This window comes from Aptenodytes patagonicus, chromosome 15 (genome assembly GCF_965638725.1).
Source record: "Aptenodytes patagonicus chromosome 15, bAptPat1.pri.cur, whole genome shotgun sequence".
In the NCBI taxonomy this organism is placed as follows: Eukaryota; Metazoa; Chordata; class Aves; order Sphenisciformes; family Spheniscidae; genus Aptenodytes; species Aptenodytes patagonicus.
In genome coordinates this window covers 1383951-1401126 of record NC_134963.1, presented here as the reverse complement: position 1 = coordinate 1401126, position 17176 = coordinate 1383951, and the positions used below count along the sequence as shown (strand labels likewise).

The window sequence follows — 17176 nt, the reverse complement described above, 5'->3', positions numbered from 1 at the left end:
TGAGCAGTGCTGACACAGAGTCAAGGCCTTTTCTGCTCCTCACCCCACCCCACCAGCGAGCAGGCTGGGGGGGCACAAGAAGTTGGGAGGGGACACGGCCGGGACAGCTGACCCCAACTGACCCAAGGGATATCCCACACCATATGGCGTCATGCTCAGCATATGAAGCTGGGGGAAGAAGAAGGAAGGGGGGACGTTCAGAGTGATGGCGTTTGTCTTCCCACGTCACCGTTAGGCGTGATGGAGCCCTGCTTTCCTGGAGATGGCTGAACACCTGCCTGCCGACGGGGAGGAGCGAATGAATTCCTTGTTTTGCTTTGCTTGCGTGCGCGGCTTTTGCTTTACCTGTTAAACTGTCTTTATCTCAACCCATGGGTTTTCTCACTTTTACCCTTCCAATTCTCTCCCCCATCCCACAGGGTGGAGTGAGCGAGCGGCTGGGTGGGGCTTAGTTGCTGGCTGGGGTTAGACCACCACAATACTTAAACTCATTGCTGCTTAACCTTGTAACTCATGGGTAATTCAAAGGCTTTGCAGTGGACTAATACGGAGAGAGAGTCACAACACAGGAGCTGCCATGCTAGTTTCCCCTGGATTAAAAGTTTCCCAAACACTAGCAGTGGTCAGTAATGGATGTCTGGATAAGCAGCATAAGAAAAAGGATATAAATGATCCTTTTCCTGTCCCCTTCTCATATGACGTCTCTGGCTGTCTTCCTTTCTCTACCACACAATAAGGAAGAGATCTGGGGCTGGCTGCCTGACTTGGAAAACCCTTCATGTTAATAGTGCATTCTCATTTACAGCATGGCAGGAACATAGAGTATCTGCAGGACTGGGCTATCGGTATTTAGAAAAATGCTTGACTAAAAGGCTGTCCTTGGTATGTTTTCTTTTGCTCTACAAAGTTGTTTTTCCTTACCCACAAACAAGCAGCCAGCCGTAGGAAACAACTGAAGATGGCTGTATGATAACATTACTCTTGCTGGCTTAGGATGATCTTTAAATACTTTATTTTCCATGCCGAACACATAATTGTTAGTTTAATCATGAAACATGTTTTCCATGTCGCATTTGCCAGATCTGATGTTAAGAATTTAATATTACTTTCACCAGAGGTGAAAAAAATTGCAGAGAAAATTAAACAGCATCAGTCTTTCTGAATGTTACTATCACAGAGTGATAGAGAGCTCGAGACATTAATGCAATACAAATACATTTTAAATTTTACAGTAGGATTTGAGTAGCTGCCTTCAGGTCCTTTTCAATTGGACTGATTTCTATGTTGTTCTTTATCAGGAACTCCTAAATTTCTTTTGCTAGAACCAGTATCAGAGGTGGCAGTTTCTGGCTTGCATCCATCTATGCATTGTGGAGTATTTTGAAACTGCCGGTATGTGTACCGCTATTGGTAGGGGAAAAAAGAAATAATGTTTGTAGCTTCTTTTTCTTCTGAATCTAATATATGTATACCTACACAATTCAGAGCCTGAAAACTAATTCCATCTAGAATGACCTGGATTCTAGAAAGAAAGAAGAGGGGAGGTACATTGCTAAAGAAACATTAGCTGATGGAACAGATGGGAAAGACGGACTCTAGAAAAAGATCCTGTTCGTTCTGCCCAGCTCAGGAGGGTGACAAGTACAAAACGGGCCTGTTGAGGGATGGTTTACTTGGAATGTCATATAAAACTACCCTGAGCTGGGAGGGAAGTGTCGTCAGCGTACATTGAAAGCAGTTACAGCAGTCTGCTCTTCAACTGCACATAGCAGCAGATCAGAACATCTCTAATTATTATTTGTCTGGCTGGCTAAGCAGCGCAGCATTTAAAACCTAATTTGTTGTATAATTTAATTTTAATTGAGTCTCCTATCCACACAGGACTCGTTAAGCTAGCTGTATGTTTCACTTGCTGTCTTTTTACATGGATACTATGGGAGAGCTGCAAGAGCCGAACCAATCGTTTGCTTGCGCTGTGCTATCACCGAGGTGCAGTAATTCCTTGGTGTGATTGCAGAGGGATCTCTTGGCAGGAATATTTGGAAAATATGTTTTCTCAATGCCACAATATAACAAACCAACTTCCTCCCTCAGCTAATGCTACGGTTTACACAAAAGATTTGTTTGTTGGGCTTTTAGTTGCATCTCCCATGTGCTGGTATTTTCCTCTGCCACTCAGAGATAACAATTACTAGTCACTGTGAGCAGTAATAAAAACGAAGCATCATGACAATGCTTTTGAGTGATTGTAACTTCCACTGATGTGCCTCTCCAAATGTATAAAAGGCACTAGTCCTCAGTGAGGACAAAGTTGAAAGTAAGCAGGGTATTTGAGAGAAGACAAATCCTTTTGGAGGAATGCAGACAGTCAGGCCTCAAAGAACCATTTTTTGGTAGTATTATTACTAAGGGAAGAGTTATAGACTAAGGTCAATAATGCAAAGCTCTTAAGTACGTGCATCAATTTCGACTTACATGTGTGCTTACATTTTCTCCTGAACTGGGGCCCATGCGATTGAGAACTGTGAAGCAATACTGTGCATTAGGTATCAGTTAAAACTGCAGATCCAAAACACTTTTGTGTTTGAATAATTTTGCTTGTATCAGCAGTCCCATGCAGCTCTCTTGCACAGGCTGCTATTGCTGTGAGATTCATGTGGCCAAGGGAATCTACAGGGTTTCCAGGAAAGGTTAAGATGAATGCAAAATCTAAGAGCTCAAGCCTGTGAACCAAGTAGGAGTATCAAAGCAAAGAATTGCAAATGGCTTTCAGTGTTTTGTTTATGTTTTCATGCCTTCTGATTTAATCCAAACTTCAAAATCGTTTGAGTGAAGGGAAAAAAAAGAGGTTCACTGCCTCTGTACGTGTTATATGACTAATTTAAGAAGCTAACCAGGAACCAGCAGGGAGATCCAGGATAGCTCAGCTTTTTCCTCCTCTGTTTTGATGAACATAAAACAGTTCGAGTCCTTCAGATGAATGTGATGAAGGAATTCACAACTAGAAGGTTGCTACTGATGTTGTGCAAAAGGACGACAATTCATTTGCCTAAGAAGCCACTTTTGGAGGTGCCACATATGGGGTGCTAATTGGCATAAAAAGATTATGGCACAAGTGGTACAAATGTCCCAGGAAAAAAAACGAAACCAATATAGAGAAACGAGCAGATCAACAAGTGGGTAGTAGTGATAATATTTTACGCAAAGCGGGGAAGGACCGCCAAATTTCAGGTACTGGCTTTCTTGATAGCCTTTGGGGGGCCCGGTTATGTTAGCTGATTTGGGTTAGGCTGTGGAATCCTTCAAGGGTCAGATCAAGGGAAGAAAGGCTGATGCGTAAGAAGTCTCTCAGCAGACCATGAGGAAGAAGCTCCAACTATTTGGACGCGTCTGGCAGAGGGGAGGCAGCCGCCGGCTGGAAACCCGCCGGGCCCAGCCAAGCGGGCGGGCGCGAGGGGCGACTGCCTGAGGTAACCCGGCTGTGAGGCCGGCGGGTGAAGGCAGCATGGAGCGCGTGATGGGGAGAGATGGTGCCGCTCCGCGGGACTTCAGACCGGCCTAAGGCGGGAGCAGGATGTAAGCGAGCGAGGGGGTGATTTGTTTTAGGTCATTTTAGCTCTCTGAGGTGGCTCCCAGTGGGATGGAGAAGGTGGGAAAACGAAGCAGGGACTCGGGGAAACGAGGATGAGCGTGATGGCCCCACAGAGGCTGGGTTAGGGCAGCGGGGCAGGGAGCACGGGCCCTGCAGGCCCTGCCAGTGCAGGCCCTGCCAGTGCAGGCCCACAGGAGATGGGGCTGCCACTGGGGAGTTGATGAGATCTTCCGCTTGCTGTTTTGGGTCTTTTTTTAGCTAGTTTCCAATTACTGTAGAAGAGGACATTGAAATGAGGTGGTTGGTGGGGCAACAAAGTGACAGTTCTTAAGCTGCAGAAAGCTCCGCTGCTTGCTCTTGTCCCCGGTAACTGCAGGTTTGGTTTGTAAGAGCCTCCTGATCAGAACTGGGGCTGCGCCCTCCGGCTGTGAACCCCCTTCAGCGGGCGCTGATCCTGCCTCAGCGTGAACTTTCTTTCTAAAGCGTGTCCCTGGAACAGCAAGCATGTTTTGTCATTTAGCCGCTGCTGTCAAACTAGTACTCTTCAACATCGAAGAGTTAAACTACAATTATTTTTCACTGTACGTGACCGATTAAACGAGCTCAGCCGGCTGCCGGCACACACAGCTCGCTGCGAGGCGCTCGATCCGCCCTCAACAAAGATGGCGGCGAGCGCCTTGTCCCGCTGGCGGGCCGGCCCACACCCAAGATGTCCGCCGAGGCGTCTCCGGTGCCCAAGCCTCGGTATCGCCTTTCTTTTCCCTACGTACGGCGGCGCGCCGCGGCCTCAACGGAAAATGCGACGCTCTAGCTCGCCTGGCTCGGTGGCGGGCGCCGGAAGGCCCGCCTCTCCCCCCGGTGCGTTCCGTATGGCCGCCGTGCGCCGCCTCCAATGGCAGGCCTGGCCCTGCCCAGCCCTGATCAGCTGATGGTGGCAATGTCTGTTGACAGGAGCCGCCTCGGCCGCGGGACTGGGTGTAAGGGCTGGCGCCGAGGGGAGGGGGCGCCGGGCCGGAGGGGGCGGGCGGAGGCGGCCGGGGGGAGCGGGGGGCGCGGCGCCCCCTGCCCTCCCCTCGCCGCCCCTCTCCGCCGCGGGAGCGGGGCCCACTGCGGGCGGAAAGTTGGGGAGAGAAGTGAGCGGAGGGAGGGAGGCCGCCCCAGCCCGCTCCCCCTCAGGCGGGGAGCGGCCCCGTGGGGTGGGGGCGAAGGGAAGGGGGTGGGCTGGCAGTGGGGGGCCGAGTGGCCGAGGGGGAGGGCTTTCCAACTCCACACAAAAGAAAGCGGGCAGGGCAGGGGCCGGGGGAGCCCCCGGGGGCGTGCGGGGCGGCGGTGCGCGGGGCCCGGCCCCCGGGAGGGGGCTGCTGGCGCGGCTGCCGGCCCCGAGCGAGCCCTCTCCCCCTCCCCGGGTGCCGTGTGATGGTGGGGTTTGGGTTCGCTTTGTTTGTTTTTGTCAGATGTGAATCCAAATGGAGCGCTCGGAAGGAGGCGAGCAGAGCCAGCAGCAGCAGCAGCCCTGGGGGAAGCTGATCCGGCTGGGTGCTGATGAGGCAGAGCCGCACGTCTTGCTGCTGAAAAGAGAATGGACAATTGGTCGGAAGAAAGGTGGGACGGGGACAGGCTGCGCTGGCGTAGGGCGGTGTTCGGGGGACAGCAGCGATCCCCCCTCCTGGCCTTTAAAACATTGGAAGGTGGACTGAAGCTAGTTGGGTTTGGTGCTTTCAACTGTTGGAGGTGCTTGCCAGGCGGTCCCTTATTCCTGATTTACCTCTTGGCTCTGTGTGAAGAGGAAGTTTACACTGACCTTTTTTACCAGCTTGTGACATGTGCACGTTTAAAAGTGAATATGCCTTTTAGGTTGCCTGTGACAGTTTGTACAAATAAGAAAAAACGATTGTTGATTCAGAAGGGTTTCTGTGTATCAGTCCTGTTTACGTTCTCATTTAATTTCTGCGGTTAAAATAAGCTGGCACTGCAATGCAAAATGCTTGTGCTTCACAGAAAAGAAAACGCCTACATAAAAGCCCTTAATTCTTCTGGCCATATAAAGATTGCCGACAAGTACTGAAAGTTTCTCTGAGGGTGGATTTGAAAGCTTTATTCCCAGAGTCTGGGGCTTTTTCTACTTGCCTTTATTTTAAAGGATTTCATGCTTACTGTATTTAAAACAATCATCGCACTGTTTTAATTTTTTTTTACTCTGCCCTGACAGCACTAATTTTCAGTTTCCTGTTAATCAGTTCAAGCTATTTGACTGACCAGTCACATTCTGTAAATAGTCTTGAACAAACACCAGATGCTATAGCTCTGAGAAATTCAGATAATGTACTGTAGGAAAAATGTTTTGCCTATTTGGTAATATGCATTTAGATTGCTTATCATTGTCTAAGCTGCAGGTAAATTCTTCAAATTGAGGTCTAGTTGAGGGTTATCTTGCAGAAAAAAAGGTGAATTTTTGCACATTCTATTGCTTCCATGACTGAGTGCTAATGGATTAATGAGTGGTTACAAGAATACCAAGCTTTGGGTCATAAGTATTACTTAGAAAATCTTCAGGAGCATTAGAAATGCTTGTTTAGAGCATTTTGTCTTTCCTGATTCCATATGAATGTCTAACTCCACAGAATAGAATGGAAATGTTGGCATGCTCCTGAATAAAATTTAGTCTACTGACTTTCAGTGGGCTTCCTAGCATCACAAGTTGTGTGGCAACAGTTAACTCCTGTAGCTGTTGATTGTTCCTTGAATATTAGGAGTAGACTAGTGATAAACTGTCACCAGCATGTGTAGTGGCTACTACGTTCCTTCTGGATATGTTGTTTTTGCAGGCTGAGGTACAGTGCACCCACAGTGTGAATAGGCAGAAGTGAATCACGTTTGTTAATGATAACTTTTGTGTGAGCAAGTACTTGGAGTCATTTGTGAGAGACACTAGTGGGGAACCTTGAGCATTGCCTCGAACATTCAATGTTAAAGTGAAGTAAAAATACTGTATTTGCTCAGAGCCCTGGAGTCGTAGGTAGGAAGGTTTCTATCACGTCAACATTGTCATTACAATTCTCCTGCATATCCCTAAATCTTAGTCTTGGATTTTTAATCTCCCTTCAGCTTTATTAACATAATAGTGCTGTCAACAGAGATGAGGAAAATTTTCCTATTTAAAAACAAACAAAAGAGAAAGACTTCAACAAAGAACAGTGATACTCTTTTATTTATCAGCTGTTGCTTCCTACTACTTCCTCCCAATATACCAGAATGAAGCAGAAGTTAAATCCAGTGAAACAGCGTTACAATGATGTGGAAAAAGAGTGGGGTGCTCTGTGACATATGCCTCTAGAACTTAGATTGAACACTTCAAATATGTGTGAATTTATCTCTGTACCACTCTAGAACAGAGTAATTGTGATTTGATTTCCATTTGCAAGAGCTAGGACTGGGGGGAAAAAAGGGAACTAAAACATCTTGAAATGGTTGAAATAAGCTTATATCAGCACATGGGGCTATCTCACCACTTGTATTTATGTATCGCGTACTAGACTGTTGCTGCCTATATGCCAGTAGAAGTTTTGAACTATTGCAGATGTACATGAGTCAGTTTGTTGTGCATTTATAGCCATGTAGAATGCTGATCTGTCTGTGTAATGTGTATTTTTAAGCACACTGGAAAATCTGCTTTCTTTTTAAGGTTGTGACTTATCTTTCCCTGGCAACAAGTTGGTGTCTGGAGATCACTGTAAAATCATAGTGGATGAAGAATCTGGTCAAGTGTCATTGGAAGATACAAGGTTGGTTCTTCTGTGAACTTCTGCTCTTATCTTCTTTTTAGTCTGTGAAGTAAAATCTTGTGCATTGCTCGAGGCATCCTTCTCTTTTTTGTTTCTTTTTTTTCCCCGCTTTTACATCTAGGTTTGGGGGTTTTTTGGCTCTTTCTAAGTATTTTTTTCTCTACAAAGGAATTCATAGTCTACTGGATGAAAAGTACTGTTGATGTAATAGTTCTGTAGCATATTTCTTTAGACTTGTGAAAAAAGTGATGCCAGCATGCTAAGCACGAGTGTGCCTCATTTCAGGCACTTGTGTAGGGAAGAAAATACCTGCAGTGATGATCTCAAAGCATAAAATAGATGTGGAATAAAAATCTGTACTTGTTATACATCTTTCTGGTACTCAAAATATCTGTAGTCTATATAGCATAAGTACTGTAGTAATCTAGCAGTTGTGGTGGGCATGTCAGATAGAGATGAGAGCTGATTCAGTCTAATTTAATAATAGACGTTTGCTAGATTTCTACTATTGATATTTCAGTTTTGTTGCTTTTGTTTAACCAGAATGATTGTTTTCTTTTCTGGGTGTTTCTGTGTTAAGTTAGGGGTGTGAGAACTAAAGCCCTTAATGTAGAAAGATATAAGCACATACTTAACTGGAACTACTGCTAAAAAGCTAAGCTAATCTAGTGGAAGTACTTTTAGTATATAAAGTTAATTACATACTTCGTCACATACTGCGGGCCAGTGAACTTGCTATACTGGTGAGGCTATTTCCTGTAGAGTTCTAAGGCTACTGTGGGAGTACAAATAGCACTGCAGGGGTTGTGGGTGGTTTCCCATGGATTTTAGTTTGTTTTCCAGTTTCCTTTATAAAATTTGAGATAGGAATTTGAATGGAAGGCTATTTCTTAGGAGGAGATTGTAACCTCTTCAATTTTTCATCCGCTTAATTTTTGACAGGATTTTTTTGTCTAAGATTGCTGAAAGCTTCTGGTTTATTATATTTCAAGAACTCCGTGACATTTTAAAATGCTTCTGTAAACCACATTCTTTTTCTGCCAGGTTATTGCAGTCAGTAAAGAAACACATAATACTTTTCTGCCAGCTCCCCCCATTTTTCATGTCTGGAAGGCATTTTACCCAAAGACGAAGAAGACACTTCAAAATATATTGATGTACATACATAAAAAGGAAATTTCACATTTGAGGTTTTGAAGGGTATCTTGCCAAATCCCTGTTCCAACATACCAGAATGCAATTAAATATATTGTTCTGGTAGCTCAGGGTTAGTATCAAATACCTGCTGAGCTTTTGATAAAAATCCCTCCAAGAATATTCTGAAAAACATTTGAACTGTCTAATTGAATGGCATGCACATTTTTGGGGGGCACTGGCAGAATGTATGAGCTTTAGTTGGCGTTTTTCTTTCAGCAGAATTTTTGCGCCTCTGCTCCTTTTCTGTCTCTTGATGAATTAGTAGCTATGTTGATATTAAAAGGAATCTTTTTCAGGGTGAGGAACTCACTTCCAGATATTTACATTTCTTTTTATTTTATTTTCTCAAGTAAAACAGAACATTTAGAATTATTCAGGTTGGAAGAGACCTCAGGAGTTTACTTAGTTCAAACTCTGTCAAAGATAGGCCACCACTGGATTTGGACTAGGTTGTTTAGGCTTTCTCTAGTCAGGTCTTGAAAACCTCCAAGGACAGAGATTCTGTAGCCTCTCGGGGCCCTTATTCCATACCTTAATTATTCTCACAGTGATTTTTTTTTTTTTTCCTTGCATCCATTTGATTCTTCCTTGTTTCAATTTATGACCTTTGTCACCTCAGTAAAGAACCTGTCTCTGTCATCTTGGTAACTTCCTGATAGGTATTGGAAGGCTGCTGTGAGGTCCCCTGCTCACCAAGCTGCCTCCTCCCAGGCAAAAGAAGCCCAGTTCTCCTAGCCCCTTAGCTCATAGGTCTTGTGTTCCAGCCCTCTGGCCATGCCGGTGGCTATCTGCTGGACTTGCTCGAGTTTATCAAGACCTTCTTTGTACTAGGTGACCCAAAACTAGATGTAATATTTTAGATGTGGACTAAAGAGTTCCAAGTAAAGGGAAATAATAATCACTTCACTTGAGTTTCTGACTACACCCTTGTTAACACAGCCAAGTGTGCTGTAGGCCTTCGTCACTGCCAGGGCATGCTGCTGACTTAAGCCTAGGCATAAGTCCAAGGTGTATGATCTTATGCTTAGTCATAAGATCCATCAAGAACTCTCGCTGGTTGGTCTCTAGCCTGTACTGCTGCAGGTGGTTATTCCATCTCAGGTGCAGGACTTAGGGTTTGTCCTTGTTGAATGACATGATGTTCCCATCAGCCCATTCTTCCAGCCTGCCTTAGTACCTCTGAACGGCAGCCCAGCTCTGCCCCTGCTTTGGTGTCATCCGTAAACTTGATGAAGGCGTATTTCCTCTCCACTTCTAGGTTGTAGTTAGAGAAAATAACCAGGATAGGTCCCTGGATAGATCCCTGGAGGGCTTATACTCCCAGAAGCTGTGGGATGGAATGTTAAATTTCAGGAAAAAATATCAGGCCTAGAATGTCTAGGAAATGGCTTATAATTGTCATTCTCCAATGTTACCCCAAATTTCAAGACATTTCAAACAACAAATTAGGCCATGTTTGCCTATCGTGGCAGTCTCAGAGCATAGCTGTAAATCTAAGCTTGAGAAACTGTCCCTAGTTTCAGTTGCATGTAGTTGGTAGAATTGGTTTAGACCATGGTCATGATAATATAAGCTAAAGAAATTGTGAATGATGCAGAAACGTTCCTGCCTGCCTTTCCACCCCGCCCCCTCCACCACACACATGCACACCCCGAGGCAGAAGGTGCAGCCAGCAGAAAACCAGCAAAGCCAAATTAAAGTTAATTTTCTATATGATACATTCATTAAAAGGTGGGGCTTGTTACAATGGTAGTGTAATAGAAAGGCTGGACCTATGGAGTACTGCCAATTAACTGCTTATGCATGTTACACTTCTGTGTATCTAACAAAAAAGAGTAAGATCCTTTATGTGTTCTGCTTGCCTGTGAGTTGGTGTGAAGTGTGGCTACCATTTGCTGAATCAAGAGACTAAACGGGTTGATATGACTACTTGCAGAAGACTGTCTGTTCTTCTGGGTCTTCCAATGTTTGTGCCAAATATCAGATGAGCTCCAAAAAATCAAGCAGGCTGAAAGAAGAAGATTTCTGAATGTTTGAGTTGGCAATACAGATGCCTGGCGTCCTAGAAAAACACTACAATGTCAGCTTTTTCTTCGCTGAAGTGGAAAACAATTTGGAAACATTGCTGTGGTCAAGCTCAGATTTTTCTGGTGAAGAGGAATGCGTTGAAGGAGGCAGCTAGTGTGGGACAGTTGATCTGAGTGGACTTTGTTTCTGTATTGTAGCTAAACCAAAGAATATCATCAAATATATGTAGACAGCAACATTGTTTTTTATCTCCCTGGTAGCATAATGAGTTCTTGGATCTACTTTGGAAAGAATTACCATAAATTTGCAGGTGAAAGAAAATGTGTAGAGAATTCAGAATTATTGAGTAAATAGAAGTTTGGAAGTAACAAAAGCCAAGAGTTAGCAAATAGTACAATAAAACATTCACAGATTACCCCTTTTGGGGGTACGTTTCTGCTTTATTTTCCAAACCATGCACTAGTTGCTTTATACTGCTTGAAAGAAAACAAGTTATACAAGCTGACCTAACACAGTGGAGGCAGTAGTTGGCTTGCCCTAAGTAAAAGCAATAGTAAGATTCTCCTTTTGAAAAAGAAATTTTAAGGGCAACTAAGGTAATTTTTTTAAAGACCTCCTCTTGTTGTCTTCAAGGAAATTTTTTTTTTTTAAGGATTCTAAGTAATAAGTGATGTTTCAGAGCAGGAAACTATGTACACAAGGCTGATACTCATGTGACAGGCAAGCAGATACTCCCTTTCTGTGGGTAAATCGGAGGCTGATCTTCAGTTGGTGCTGGTGTCCTTTCTGCTACTAAATTCTCCTCACCCTGCCAGTCAAAACTATTTCTGTGAACATTAAAAGAATGGAGAATGACACAGTACAGAAGGGATTCTGTAACTTAATAGAATTCAAAACTCATTTCAGTTTACAGTGTGTTCAGGATAATATGTATTTAAGTAGCAGATAACTATTAAAAATATTAACCCAGAAGCTTTACCAAAAATTACATTCTTTTCCTGGACGGACGCTAGTAATTACTAAAAAGTAACAGACTGGCATTTTTCTCACAAGGATACCAAAGTATCTTACAACACATAGATCATTCACCTACTTCAAAAGTAAGCCTGTTCTGAGTGAAATACAGCTGTTCACATCAATTCTGCACAACAGTTGGGATTGGGAAGTAAAGGTAATGTATGGTTCATTAATCAAACTGTAGAGTCATCAGCCACACTGGAATTGAGTCAAGGCCTGACTTTTTTTTCTTCCACTCTTTAGAAAAGTGACGTTGGGACCTTTTGTGACATTGTTTCACAACGCAGACAATTTATATCTGATAGTACCGTTTTTCTTCTCCACCTCAAAACTTACACAGCCAGTTGGTATCAATTCAGTATTAAGTCCTAATGAATGTCCTTCATATTTGGGATTCTCATTGTACTTTCTACTTGTTTTATGGGGACCTTACTTTAATTTGAAACATCAGAGGAATGTACAAATGTCATAATTTATCATGTGTGTCTGGTTAAAAAATACCCACAACATTAATCTGGTACGTCACCATATCTGTTAAATGCCTCAAGCTAAAGCCCAAAACTGGAAATGAAAGACTAATACAATTATTTGGGGTAGCTGGATATTTTTTTTACCTTTGATTAGTAGCTGAGATATAAATACAACTGCTTCAGTTGGCTAATGTATTTAAGAAAAGCTTATGGTTTTCTGTGTTAAGTGGTATCAGTTTATTCCTACTTCATTTGGGTCCATGGATGCCAAATAATTTATTAGTCAGCTCTCATTGAAGTCTGTATATCTGTGCAGAACTGAAAAGATTTGGTTATTTGTAATCAGTTTGACAATTAGGGTCTTGCGTAGCTATTTTTGCAGCTTGCCTTGTGAGACCAAGCACGAGTGGTTACTAGATGTGCGATGATTTTTTTTTTTCTTTTTTTCCTTTTTCCAAGAATACTTCACACGTTATTGTCCCTCATAACCATCTTGGAACTTTGCAGTTATGACAAAGCAACTTCATAAAATACATTTTTGTGACATTTTTCCCCCCTATGTTTAGTGGAATATTGGGACTAGGAATTGCCTGTAGAAGCTAAAACTCAGTAAGAGACAATTCTTCTTACTTGAGTTTAGCTGTTTTATTACAAAAGAAGGTCTAAAACACCTATGGCAGATGGGAGATGCATGCTTTGTTTTACCTTCTGCAAAACTAAGGAGGTCAAATTTGATGTTTCCTAGTTCTGTTAAAGGACCTCTGACAGGTTTCAGGGATTGTTGTAAGCTTTACTGTTTCTTTGACAATTGAAGGAGGTGCAATTTTTGCTTCGTCATAATCTTTTTAATATATTATCACTAGCATCACTGTTAAGTTAAAAATTAGTATAGTTTCTAACAGACTGACTGAAATTCTTTTTTCCTCTTAATTGCTAAACTTTGGCATTCTTTTAGTGATGTCTCTGTTCTGCTGGTTCTTTGGTGCTTATGTCTTTCAGGCTAGCCAACATCTGTATGCCTGAGGTAAAAAGGCAAGCTTAAAACAGTTTTCATGCTTATAGGAGAAGCTTGAAAACAGAGCAAATATCAATGTGACACAAAGACTTTCATTTGTTTCTGGATGTTTAAAGTAGCATTTTTATGGGTTTTTTGTCTTGTTATTTATGTTGAATTGGTTGATTCAACCGTGTAGATAGCAAAAGCAGTTGCAGAGGTAAGAGCAAGAACTGATACCTTGACCAAGACTTGCTGTAGTGATTCAAAAGGGCTTGCTTTTTCTTTTGTCTTTTTAATGTAATGCTTTTGACTTCGTCCAAAAAGGTCAACAGTACGAAGTTCTAGTTTTCTTCCTCTGTTCATGTTACTAAATGGCAAGAGATTTTTCCAGGTTGCTTTTTAAAAGAAAAATAATGAGAAGGGAAGGTACTTATTTCTAAATAACCATCCCTCTCCTCTAGAGAGAAAGTGGTCTGTTTGAGGAAGGCTGTGTTGTGTCCTGGGCACAAGTGGTGGCCTCCAGGAGGTGGCAGCAGAGTTATTTCATGCAGCAGCTTGCTCTGCTGAGGGGGAAAAAGAAGATTTTCTGTTCACTTATATTTCGTACTAATTGCTGAGATTTTGAATGGCAGAAGTCTGAAGTTCTAGAATGCTGCAGCCCTGAAAGAGGCTTATTGCAACTGAGCTGGAACTATTCAGTACTTGAATAGCTTGACTTGGTTATAAAACACTAATAGCTTGCGTATAAAACGTCACCCATAGCGAAGGAAATACCTCCATTAATCAGCAATGCTCTGCATTTTCCTCTTCCCCAATTTAATTTCTTCCATGAGCCTTGGAGTTTTTATCAATATCAAAATAATTCATTCCAACTCATCTTTTAATTATGTATAACTGTTTTTCCACCTTACTAACTTCTCTCTTTTGAGTTGCAGTCTAAGTAACCTTGGAATTCTAGGTTTTTTACTATTTGAAGCAAGAGGGGAGAAAAATTAATGCCGCGTGGCATCCCTGACCGTACAGGAGAAGTTCCTTTGTCACAGAATGTCTTAGGAGATTCCCAGTGTTAATTGGAAAACATAATCTAGAACTTTTTGACTAGAACTCCTATTGTCCTTTCCTGTTTTATACTTAAAGGGTGGACATTATTGTACCGAAACAATCATCTTAATTATTTTGAGACATTGGCCAAATGTCAGGGACCTTTGGTCTGTTTGTCAGCTACCGTCTCTTTACCAGTAGCTGCAAATGAGCTTTGAAGTCCTAGTAGCTCTGCACATCTGCCTTTGGGAGAAATTTTTTATTTGTTTCTGGACTTTTTTTTCTTTTTTTATCCTGGCTTACTTTTTTTTTTTGAGAGCCAATAGTTTTTCTTCATTAAAAGTATCTTGTGTTTTCCCTTCCCTCTCCTATGTAATTTTGAAAACATTTATGCTAAGTTATCTTTTCTTTCTCTTTACAGTACTAATGGAACAGTAATTAATAAACTGAAAGTGGTTAAGAAGCAGACATACCCTTTACAGACTGGGGATGTGATCTATGTTGTTTACAGAAAAAATGAGCCAGAGAACAGTAAGTAAATTATATTTTTTAAATGGCATGCTTAGTCATTTTTTTGAGTCATGAGAGAAAAGAAATAGCAGTACAATTAAAACAGAATTACTCAATTTTAAGACAAATAATTTGTTAATGTTTAAAAACAAGTCTCTGTAGAAGAGGTCATGGATGTGCCAATTTTTACAGGGACAAGTCTGAGCAACTGTCTGAAATTGAAATGTGCCTAGAAGTAGTTTTGGAAGAACTAATGCATGGAATGGTAACTAATGAGGTTTTGATCACATGCCCAATGCTTCTTTTAGAAGTCAATTTGCTGGGGTAGTTAGTGATACTTTATATATCACATTGAAGCAATTTTTGGCACCAGAAGGAAAGGCTGCAAAAGCTTTTTGTTTTGTTTTGTGTTAGGGTTTTTTTGTTTGTTTTAAAGAGGAAAGAGACAAAATGGGGGGGAGGTGGGGAAAACCCCATAGTGAAAGTAGAATTAGTAAACCTGGAAAAATATTTGTGTTGTCTTAAAGAAGAATCATGCCCCACATGCTTGTAATTCTTTTCAGGATGATGCAATTGAAATAACATAATCAGGTTTAAAAAAAAAAAAAAAAAAAAGGAGGTCCTTCCTCAAAGGTTTTTAAATAAGCCAAGCTATCGTTGGGCGGGAAGTAATGTGCTTTCATGTGTTAACTGGGTAGAAGTCAGGGACCAAGGTTGAGGTGTAAACGCTCAGTTTTTGCAGTGGAACAAAATTAATAAAAGATTTCATGAATGATCTGTGTTGTCATCTGTCTTAAAGATGTTCATAAATGATTTGGGAAATGATAACTATTGAGGCAGCAGAATTTTCATTTCATACATTTTCATTTCATACCATTTCATTTCATTCAGTTATACAGGATCATTAAATCCAAAGCTGACTTAAAAGATTTACAGAAATAATTTAGTTGCTCATTATTACGAAATAATAGATGGAGTTCAACTTTGATAAACAGGGGGGAGAGAGGGAATGGGCAAGCTCTGTTTTTACATATGTATTGTTGTGCCCCAGCCCACCGCTCTGTCTGTTAGCATGCAATTCTTTTAAGTGTGAAGTGTTTAATATTGAAATTTTAGTAGAGAGCATTCACTTTCTGGAAGAAACTTTAAATGAAAGAGGCATTTTAAATGTTAATTCTCATTGCTGTATTTGATGGCTCTGGAGTGGAACTTTAAGGTGAACAGACAGACTTTGTATGGTCATAAGCTCCGCTATTATTGTGAAGATAATTGGATGTACTGGGAGATGGGAGGGTGTAGTATTAGGTACATTTACAGCATGATATTTAATGTAAAACACAAGACTGTATTTACAATTTTCATAGAGTAATATGAACTGTAACATATGAACTGTTAATCTAAAAAATTCTAGATGTATACATACTCACTACTGAAATACTTCCTTTATGAAGTTGCTGTTAATTTAATATACAGACAGATCAGACAGATTTATGCTGTCTGATGTAAATGTTACAAGAAGCAGTGATAAGCTGTATTTGTCTGGCTGGCTGGCTTGTTTATCTCAAATCCTTTCTAAGATGGCACTATTGCAGTTGATGCTGCTTGGAAGAACTCACGTGAATTTTCCAGGTACTTTGTAATGAACTGAATCACTGATTTCTGTTTGGGTTAACAAGTATTTGAATTACCAAGCCTCCAGTTTTGCTTTTTCAGCTTCTCCATCTTCGAAGACAGAGAGAGAATTTAGGTTTGACATGCCTATTTGGCTATTCTGAGTAGTTCTGAAGGAGACAATACTCTAACTTTTGATCAGAAAAAGGGTTGCTACAAACTAAGAGAGTCTTATTTGCTTCTAGGTGGCTGGAGATGAAAAAAAGTAGCAAGTTAGGGGAATCTTTGGAACTGTGTTAGCTTGAAGTAAGATGGAGAAGAAAGGGATATTATCCAGTTCGTTTTATTAATAGATACTAAATTAGTTTCTGGATGAAACTTATGGCATGTCTTAATCTGTATTTTTTGAGAGTTCATATATCTCACAGAGAAATGAAATAAAATTGATTTAAGTTGTTGATAAGTGAGCTTAGAAATAATAAGCTGCTTCGAAGAACTTTCATTCAAGTATCAGTAAAAATACAGTTTGTTCTGACACAGAGCAGATTTTAGGTTTAAGAAATGATTAAGCCTCTGGTTCCATGGCTGGCACAAGTTAAACGTCACACAAAAGCAGCTCTGCCTGGTTTCCTGAGAAGAAAAGATCTTGCTATGCTGTTCCTAATTGCCTCCTAAGTAGAAGTATTAACATTGTACCATAAAGGTGACCCCTCATTTGTCTCTTCCATTGTCAGACACTTTGGGGAAGCAGCCACTTGTGAATAGAAGTTGTTTATGTGAGATTAAGGTTAGTGAATTTTTATTTAAAGATTCTGATCAATATTTTTTAATCTCTTTCAGATGTTGCTTATCTTTATGAATCCTTAAACACAAAACATGATGCAACTCAAGAACTAGTAGGTAAGGAAGTAATTCAAGATCCATGAAGAGG

General features: G+C 41.4%; 1 protein-coding gene across 2 annotated transcripts in view; it reads left to right on the top strand.

Moving 5' to 3' along the window:
* The first annotated feature begins 4503 nt into the window (after positions 1–4503).
* CHFR (checkpoint with forkhead and ring finger domains) overlaps positions 4504–17176 on the top strand; it is a 32252-nt gene continuing 19579 nt past the window's right edge. For both annotated transcript variants that reach the window (XM_076352500.1, XM_076352501.1), the window contains exons 1-5: positions 4504–4569; positions 5047–5194; positions 7275–7374; positions 14546–14655; positions 17086–17145. In XM_076352500.1, the coding sequence (XP_076208615.1) occupies positions 5059–5194; positions 7275–7374; positions 14546–14655; positions 17086–17145 (406 nt within the window). In that variant the 5' untranslated portion in view covers positions 4504–4569; positions 5047–5058. The remainder of the gene's footprint in view (positions 4570–5046; positions 5195–7274; positions 7375–14545; positions 14656–17085; positions 17146–17176) is intronic.